This window comes from Metopolophium dirhodum, chromosome 3 (genome assembly GCF_019925205.1).
Source record: "Metopolophium dirhodum isolate CAU chromosome 3, ASM1992520v1, whole genome shotgun sequence".
Taxonomy (NCBI): domain Eukaryota; kingdom Metazoa; phylum Arthropoda; class Insecta; order Hemiptera; family Aphididae; genus Metopolophium; species Metopolophium dirhodum.
Genome location: NC_083562.1, coordinates 20,261,547 through 20,272,187, shown reverse-complemented (window position 1 = coordinate 20,272,187; position 10,641 = coordinate 20,261,547). Strand labels below are relative to the sequence as shown.

Below are 10,641 nucleotides of genomic sequence, written 5' to 3'. Positions count from 1 at the left end.
ATGTATAACAGAACGTTACCCACTTGCCCCCTTTTATTTATTATGGGCACATATTATGAAGACACATTTTGTATACGTAGTTGTGAGCGAGGTCCCAAACAAAGCGTTTGATTGGGGTAACCATGCTTCAATTAGACGTATATAAAGAAATATAGTATAAAGGTATACACAAAAATAATGTAAATAATAAAATACACCAAAATGTAATTATACAAAAATAAACAAAATTAATTACAATCTCCAGAACAAAATATTAAATAATGTTTACAATATAGTGCTAATACTCTCATTAATGTTATATGCATTTATGAACAAATATGCAAAATAAACAATATAAAATTTGGTGTTTAAATTCGGTGTGAAATAAACCTGGACATTTTAAAACCCCCTAGTCGTGCATACACTTAGTAAAAATATGCAAATGCATTTTATTCCGGGCTCTACTAATAAGTAATGATCAACAAAATCTTACCACGTACTGCACCACTGCAACAGCCGACAATAAGGTAACCACCAACGTAAAATGATAAATTATATCGTGACACAATTACGCGCAACTACCAACGCAAAAGGAATACTACTCATTTGACCGGTCGTGGCAACTTGTGAATATAGGTTAAGCCGGCACTAATTATAGGCGAGTGAATGGAGGGACGGGGAGTCTGTCACGTATGGAATATCCAGGCGTTATAATAGTGACATGTAGTGACTTTCAAATTTGTATTTTGGCTTGACCATTTTTGGCGTCCTTGCAATGTCTGAAGATACTCATTTGTTCATCGTTTCAGAAACATTGTTGTGTTTGTTTATCAGCTTCCATCTAGTTAGGCGGTTGACTTTAACGTCCATCAAGTTAGGCTCTGGAATGGCCATAAGTCCTATTAAAAAGGTTATCCTATTAGAAAATGCCCCTTAGGTAGTCCGATCGCGTTGTAGGTTTGAATAGAGGTGTTTGAAGCAACAGACGATTTACAGTGTGGTAGAAACTAGAATGTATATATTGTACCTACTTAATTTATCTGTGTACAATGTAAACTGTGGCAACGATAGTTTATCATAAACAAGAAAGTAATAGTTTGTTGTTAAAGAGTAACCGTTAAACGATGTGGTAGACTTTGGACGTCGAACGCGGTGATGTCAGTACGATGGAAAAAAGTGGAGTAGGCTTTTGCCGCCCACCGTACGTCTAGCGTGACCCGAACTCCCGTCCCACCCCATGCCGTTGTAGGTCATGATGGATTTGTGCCTTATAATGGTGGTTGGTAGGTTCGTAAAAGGGTTAAACGGAAAAAAAAGATTCGTAGACAGGCTATATAGTGCTTAAATATAGGTGGTACACTTACTACTATTACGTCATACTCTCCCCCTCCCCCCAAAAAAAACCACCAAACGGTGTGCCTCATAACGTTAGCATGTCTTACTAGGTACCACCTTTCTATTCCTTCTCTAGGAGGTGGTGATGTCCGTTGCCTTTAGTCGAAACGTGTTCAGGACGTGCACTGGTTGTTCATTGTGCACTGCCCTGCAGCGATCGCTATGGGTTTGTCTCTCGTTGTTGACAAAGCTCTGCCATGGTTGGTTTCAACCAACATTTTCCTCGACGGTTGCTGGTTAGTGAAGAATACATACTCATTTTCCATTCTAATAACCAATCTGTACTACTCGATGCCTATGTTTTTGAGTTGGCTGGAAGGAAGTGGCAGTACTGTCTACTTCTTGGAAATGTGCCTATACTTATACCTCTTTGCGTCGTATTCCTTGTTGCTGATTATGTGTTTACTTTGGTATGCGAGGAATCATCGCTCCGTTGCTTTGTTGTTATGTGCTTGTTACGTTTTTCAATCGTCATACTGGTTAAAATAAACTTGTAGAGAATCTCACTTTCTCTTCGAGTTCTCCTGTTCTTTATGTGTTTTTTATTTGTTATGTCGTCTTGAAGAAGGCCCTTGTGGTTGTCGCTCTGTTACATCCGTTATGCCAAGTGTTTTGTCGGCTTCTGATTGGTCGTTCCTGCGGTATGTTATTCTATGTTCCGTAACACACCCTATCCATTGTTTTTGAAAAAATACGATTGCGATTTAAATAGTCTACTAAATAATTTAACTGAGCTGGTGACTTAAATTAAAAATTTGACTAGGTAAGCATAATGAGTACATAATATTATAAACTAGTGTCATTGAAATACCTACGTAATGTATTACTAATCAAATGTTTGAAAGTAGCCAAGCTAAGTTCAATTAATTAATTAAAAAAAGTATTTTTATATAATAATTGGATATTTTAACAGCAATTCAGACGATCATATTATAATTTATTATTTATTCAAGTCTGACATATATAATGTTATAATTTCATAAGTTAATGTACATGAAAAAAATTTTTTATCTAAAATTGTTGTATTATATAATAGAATACTATTATTATCCATGTATTATTTACTCACGTGCAATTTTATACTGTAATGCACAACTTATTTTTATTAGTAAATGTACACCAGATGTTCTTTTTTTTTTATTTCAATTTGTTACATTATTGGGTAAATAACTAATATATGGTAACAAATAATAAAGAAAAATGAATACTTAATTTGTAGATGTTATTACAATAAAATATTATTTCGCAAAAGTTGGTTGCTATCACTTCAAGTAGAAACAATATCCCAGTAATAGTTAAAATGAAAATTATAATAGTGCTTATTTTGAGTTTATTTTTTTACCCTCCATTGACAACACAAGGTAATTAAATTATTATTTTTAGTTTTATTTTTGTTTATAAAATTAATAGATGAATTATAAGAATAAATTATGTCGAGCGTGGCAATAAATGTACTGATTTTACAATGATGTGTGTTATTTTTTTGTGTCAGATTAATTAACCTTTTGATTTTGAAGCAGTGTAAATGCTTCGATCTTCAACTTAAATATATTTTCTAATATGAAATTGAATCTAGTTAAAATGTTGAGAGTTGGTCAAAAATAAAAAAATCTCAGTACTTGATTTAAATAACATCATTTGTTTATTGACATGAAGTTTATATTGGACGAAATTAGACATTTAAACGAAGAATAATGGTTTAATAATTTTTTTGTAATTTCAAAATATAATTTATGGGATCTTGAAACTTTTACATATATTATTCTATTTTACTATGTACGTAGGCTTCTGAAGTTAAAGTTAATAGTTAAAAAAATAAGTTGCTTTTAACTAAGTTACATAACGAGTTACTTTTTTTAGAAGTAGGTAATTTCTAACTTATAGAGTTAAATATTTTTCCTTGTCTTGAAGTAACTTATGAGTTAATCAATTTTATTGTCACGTTAAGTTATTTTTTTCCTAAAACCACTAAAATATTTTATTTTATTTTGTAAAAAAATAAAATAAGAATCGGAAATATTAAATAATATTTATTAAATAAAAGTAATATAATAAGTAATAAATTATAATTTGTAATAATGGTTATATTATTGCATATTCACATAATATATTATATGTAACAGAAATGTTATAGGAGTAACCATTAAAAATAGTAAAATTTAACTATTCACTCAGTATCCCATGCTCATTAGTATAGGACCTATACTATAGGTACTATAAGCGTAAGTAAGGGGCTTGGAGGGCTTTTATTTTAGCCCCCTCCTGTCATAATTCCCAACGGTAGCTAAATTTACAAATTGTAATTTAAAATATTATTTAATTTTTTATATAAAAAAATGTCTGGTAGTTTTTACTGCATGCTACATAGATGTTTTCAATAAAGTAATCACAAAAATAGTCTTCACTCAGAATAAAAGACTCAGAATTTCATTTTCGTAACATTAATGTTTAAATGGTGATACGATTAACGACTAACGAGTGACTGGGCGACGATCGCAGCGCCTTCTGGCCACTTTAGGGGTGTTTTGCTAAAAACATAATCAGATTTTATGTTATTTTATTAAAATATCATTTATCAATCTACATAAGTACAACGGTTGTCTGATAGTTCGTATTCTGGTAAACTTCGTTATTATTATTATTATAATAAATTGGTCAAATTTTGTTTTCTTATGTTTTTAAATGAAACTGAATTAAAATCAGAAATGTTGGTCGGATAATCAATTATTAATCATTCAATTCTATTATCATTGAACAATCACCAGAGTAATTTAAAACGTCTATAAGAACTAAGGAATATCGTTCTAAAATCTGTAGTATTTTTCCAAATTTATATAAAATGCTACATTTATCACTTTCTGTTCTAACAAGTTCCACGTATAGTCAAACATTTAGTTAAACATTTTCAGCAATGCATTGAATAGATATGTATACAAGGGCAACTATATATTACCAAATTTATTCTCTAAGATGTCTATAATTATAGCTATTGAAACATTTTTAGGCATCTACTGTAATGACTAGTGTATTATTATTTTATTACCCATCTCAATAATTTAACTCTCACTAATATTATAAAAAATTAAAAACTTGAATTTGTATCTAACTAAAATAACATATTAAGTTAATGTTTATCTACTCATTCCACTTTTTATAAAAAGTATTATATACACACATTTTAATAATAAAATGAAATACTAATTTCTTGATTTATATATAAATTACATTTATAAACAATTAATGTAAAGTGTTTGGGAGGTGTTAGGTGTAGAGCCACCCACTTAATTTCTAAGGTTAAGCCCACCTAACTTTAAGGTCTAGTTACGCCTATGATAGGTACTCATTAATCTTAATTAATTAATAATTATAAATTATTATTATATTTTTGTTCATTCATAGAATTACAACTGAATTTAATATTATTCATAATCTAATAGTGAATTTTGTAACTATATTTAGTATAGTGGTTATGGGCCATTAAGTAAACATACACATAAAAGTATTAAAAGGTATTCGCTATTTTCAGTTTATTATTTTTTTGTATTGACTAATATGTGTATATGTTTCTAAGATAGTACGGTCGTCAAAAATCAGGTAATTTGCAATATAGCTGGAAGTGTCTGGACGAGTACTTATGTTTTCGATATAAACCAACTTCCAGAACGTTGTGATATAATTACAATAGGTCAATATGCTTTTAACCGTGATGATGGTACTAATACCCGTATCACGGAATCAGATAAAGGTAATTATATACAACTTATATACACAAACATGTAGCGACAATCACGCTAATTTCGTATATTTGGTGTTTGATATATGGAAATATACGAAGTCCCACTTCTTATACAAGTGGGGTAATCTATTAAAAATGTAGGCACTGTTCATAAAACAAAAATTATCTTTGAAAATATTTTGTTAGGCCTTTTTTAGTTAAAAGTCATTAAGGGCAAACAGAATACCAGCATTAGCGACGAAAAGAAAGAATTAATTATTTTGTATTTAATTAATTTATAATTAATTTGTATTTGCCAATATTTATCAAAAAATTATAGAAGTTTTCAAAAAACCACCAAGGCAAAAAAAAAAATTTAAAACCTCATGTATAAAAATAAAAATTTCAAAAAAACTAATAAATGGTATATCAAGGCTGTTAGTCTATTAGTTAGCTACAATAATATTATTAATAATTGAACAAAAATATGAAAATGATAGTGATTCTATAACCAAATATATGTTATTATTGTAAAAATAAAAAAACGCTATTTATTTTTTATAAATATTATATAATTATAAATTTATAATTTTACATAATACCATATCCACAAAATATTATAATTTTTCCTAATGTCGATACTGATTTAACTGATAACATTAATTAGAAATAAACATTAGTATTAGTTAACTCATTAAAAAAAAAATACTAAATATCCAAAGTTATTATATTAAAATTGTAATGATTAAAGGTGTAATAAGAACCTTGATAGAAGCTAATAAACCTGTGTACACACGCATTGGGTTCTTGTATAAAGATGATTGGAGTTCAATATTTGATCCTCCGGATGCAGATGTATTTCAGAAGAAAATATTTGATCCATTAGTCAATTTTTTAAATACTTTTAAAGTTAATGGTATTCTTATTAATTGTGAAGACATATACAATGTGAGTAAAATAGGATATTAATATTTTATATTAAATCGTATTTGTAAGTTCGAATATTAGAATACTATGTGATTTTTTTTTTTATTTTGGATCATTTTTACAGTAGTAAAAATGCGTAGATTGTCTACACTTAATAGGGTGTTACCACTGGGTACCTTCCTTAATCTTATTATCATATCATTCTTACTCGTCACTCATCAAACCTATTTATTATACAAAGAACATGTATAGATTACAGATTACTTCAATAAAAAAAAAAAGATTTTCTACGCTAACGGGAATTTTTTGAAATAAATTAGTTGGTGAGAAGTAAAAAAATCCCTGTACTTATTATCGTCAAAAATAACAACAAAAAAGGTAGGCCAGTAGGCACCACTCTGCTGTACATTAGGTGTAGTGAGGATCACTGTAATATATGTGTTAAATTTGAATTCAATGATATTTTATCATATTATATACCAAAAACGATTCTGAGAAAAGACAGAATGTCATCTTATATTACTAAATATATTGTATGATATATATATATTGCTATCCAAGTAATAGTAATACCACTGATTATAAATAATTTATAAGAATAATTTATGATCAATAAAGTAATACAGTAGGTTGAAATAATTTGAAAAAAAAATGTTTTTTTTTTTTGTTTACTTCTAACACATTAAGTAGTTGAAATAAAAGTTTTTTTTAATAGCAGTTCGATAATATTAAAGATACATAGGTACGACATTTTATTTAAAGTTCAAATTTTGACAAAATTCATCAAGATTATGAAATTTGCAAATCATTTTGTCGTAAAAAATATATTGAATGTTAATCAATTAAATAAACTTATTTTAGGTTGATATAGATGATTTTGCACAAAAAATGAGTAACTTTGTGTCTGCAATTAAAGGAAAAGTAGATAAATTAATAGTTGGTTTAATCATATATGGTGGGTACTATGAAAAATTTCCAGATAATACTCGTAAGAAAAAAATATTATTATTCTAAATTTAGAAAATTTGTAAATTATTTCTTTATATTCCAATTATGTTCTTCAAGTTTTTGATTTTTCAATAACAAATAAAGTATTGGATCTTTATATCATTGATTGGTCAGTATTAAACGATTGTGAAGAGGATAAAACAAAAACTGATATGACTCCAGTAACATCCACTACTCCGAATACGACGACTATAGTACGTACCTATTTTTAAAAAGTAATATTTTATGCCAATTTATAAAAAGAAAATATTATTTTCAGGAACAAGTTACTTGTGGTGTGACTAGTTCGTGTATGGATAAATCGAAAATATATGCTTTGATACAAATGCTTCCAGTAATTCCAGAAAATCTTGTTCCCGAAGGCGCTAAGCGTATTTCAACGTATTCTATAGTATGATTAATATTATTATATTAGTTATTGATTTAATGGTGGCAAGTAAATTTACGTTTAAGAATAAAATTAACATAGGAAATTGAAATGTTTGCATGATAATCTTGTTTCTGTTTTTTTTTATTATTATTTTAAGGCATCTTTTCATAGTTATTAGTCGTTTTTTACTGTAGGTGGGAGGATATGATTGGTTCGGAACATGTAATTTACATGATGTGGGATTCGTTATTAAGAAATCCGGGAAGTCACCCATCGAGGAGCCAGTGACACTACCCGATACTTTACCTCGGAACATTTTACTGTGTAACGGCCAACCACCCTGCCGCACCAGGCCAAAATCTTGTTTCTGTTATGCAAACAAACTGTGCCAATTTTTTTAACTAAAGCACATAATTAAACCACTTATTCTGCCCCCGTTAAGAAAAATGATAATACGAGGAGAACTATATAAAAGCTACCCATTAAAAAAATAACAATTTCACATTCACTTTTTTGAATGGTTATTTTATATAATTTAAAATTTTTATAAGATATAATTTTTCTTTTTGAATGAAGAACAAAAAGATATTTACTTTTTTAAAGTTTTAGGCATTTAAAGTTTAGATGAGTGGAAAAATGCATGGGTTAAAATATCTCATTGTTTTTAGATTTTAGATTTTTGTGATTTTATAATAAAAAACATTATTTTGTTTTCATTACAGTATTGTGCCATTCCCGATCAAGCTAGTTCATCTCAATGGTGTACTAGCCCTTCAAAAATGTCATATGATCAAGTAAATATATTAAATACTTATTGCGCACACAAAGCCCCCGTAGGTTGGTAATATGACGGAATGTTATCGTAGTCGTAAATAAAGTCGGTAATACACATAGATTAAGGAAAATAATAGGAGAATAAAAATAGAAAGAGTAAAGAGAAAAACAAGGTGTGATAGGATAAAATGGATAGTTTTGAAGTAAACCTTTAAAAACAAGATATAATTTTGGCCGGGGATAAACTTATGTACTTATGATTATTCTTCTATTCTGTTGGTAGCCGGTCGGGAGATTCGATGATAATGTCATCAACCGCTACATATTTAGTAGATTAATATTACTTCGTAAAGTCTTGCAATTTATTGAGATATTTTCTGCTTCAACATTACCCAAAAAATTACTGACATTGGCAAAGAAATTTGCATCGATTAAGGAGATTAGTAGAGATAGCATATATGAGATCACTTATTAGAAAATTACCAGGACTGGGGAACGGAGTGGTCGAGTGGACTAAGGTGTCGGGGTTTCGACGCGCACCATCGCCGGTTCGAAACCCAGCCACGGGCGGCACTTTTCTTCGGGCAGTCACGGTTTCTGGAAAGAGAGGCCGCCATTTCTTACCCGGGCATGGCAGATACCTACAGGTGCCCACTAGAAAATCCTGCCAAACCAGCAAACACCCATGTTTAAGCTTACGGTTTCCTCCCTCACAGTTATAAACCACCTAATGGCCAAAGTTGCCGCGGGTTAATTAAGAAAAAAAAAAAAATTGTTAGGACTGAGTGAGCAGAGATTATGTTGGTCTGATTATTACGAAGTCAAAGTCGGGGGTATACTATTTATTTTATCCATGAGACTATGGAATGGAACTCTTCAAAGGTATCGATGTGGATTCCTATCACATACTTAAGTTACGTTATAGCACTTTTGATAGCCGCTTCCCATAGCACCCCCCCCCCCCCGCATAATGTGTAGCAGTGAGAGAATTAAAATGCCAAAAGCACTTTGGGTACTCTGTATAATACCTGATGATTAGTGTCTTCACTGAATGATCAATATTGGAGACGACTGCTGACTCATAGGACTCGATCAACATCAATGAACTATGAGATTTGATCAAATGATGGAGGTGTCACAGTGAAAATTTGGTTCTTCAATTGTGCAGTAGTATACATTTGAAAAGTATATATGTTACGTTATTTTAAGTGCAACAAAAAGAATAGTATCCAACTCCCTTTTTGCGAGAGTGCCGGTTTAAGTCAGTTGTTCCTTATGTTAACTTCTCCCGGGGAAATAACGTAGCCCATGACGCTATCTCAATCCAGTTAACGAATGTTTACACTTGGCACGATGAGCAAAATGGTTGTAGTATACCAATGACCGAAACATCATGTTCAGAGTTTAAAACCTATGTACAATTTCTACTGGGACCTGAGATTTATCAAATAAATATCATATTTAGCAGATCTCACTTCCAATAATTAATTAATTGGTATTTTAACAATGTTGGTATTCCCATTTACAAGTACTTCTTTTCAAACATTTTAATATTAAAATATTGTTTTTCTAGAACACGAATTAATTTCTAAATTGGTTTTGGCGTTTTATCTACCTCCCTACAAAGTTAGGGATAGTGGTTGGCCATTGTTTTACATTTAATTTTATTATTGTTTTGTTGATTCTTTTAGGGAGTACACGCAAAAAAGTTCTATGTTGGAATTGTCTTACAACAGCTCGATACAGATGATTACGAGAGCAAATGTGAATGTGGCCCATTTCCAGTATCAAACACAATAATTGATGGATGGACAGGATGTCCTTTTAAAAATTGTCGAAAACTAGATCGAAATTAACCGATTTAAATGAAAATATTATATATATATAAAAAATATATTATAATTTTTTACTCTATATAGTAATAACTAGAACTCAGATTTATATGCATTAAAAACCAACTAAATAAGCGCTACAAAATCTTATATATGCAATAAAATGTGGAAATATACATGAAAAATAAAAATTATAAAAGTATTAGCAAAAAAATTCTATTTTTTGAACGTTTAATATTATTATAACAATAAATTTATAACTATGAAACTCTTTATAATATAAACATTCAGTGAATATGTCATGTATCTATCTATATGTACTCTTGTTTTAGAGTTACACCAAAAATGATTTTGTCAAAAATAGAAATTACCGTTTCGCCTTAATTTTTCTTTTGTTTTTCACGGCGCTTTTGAAAACTACTCGGAAATTTTTACATTTGACCCCCTAAAGTACCAACTGGATTCACTTTCCAATCAGCAAATATCAGTGGCGCAAATAGAAAAAAATTTCAGGGGTGGTTACAATGTTACATTATTACAATATATTATATACATAAGCTAAAATCCTGCATGGTTAATAATATTACATAAATAATGTCAATATATACACTGCAATGTATACATTTCTCAATGGATCAAAA

General features: G+C 29.7%; 1 protein-coding gene across 1 annotated transcript; it reads left to right on the top strand.

Annotated features, from left to right (window-relative positions):
* The first annotated feature begins 2,674 nt into the window (after positions 1-2,674).
* On the top strand, positions 2,675-10,024 carry LOC132940746 (uncharacterized). The gene is made up of 8 exons (XM_061008478.1): positions 2,675-2,735; positions 4,946-5,119; positions 5,841-6,037; positions 6,878-7,004; positions 7,082-7,218; positions 7,284-7,415; positions 8,117-8,188; positions 9,860-10,024. The coding sequence occupies exons 1-8, from the start codon at positions 2,675-2,677 to the stop codon at positions 10,022-10,024; spliced, it is 1,065 nt and encodes a 354-aa protein (XP_060864461.1).
* Positions 10,025-10,641: the final 617 nt, after the last annotated feature.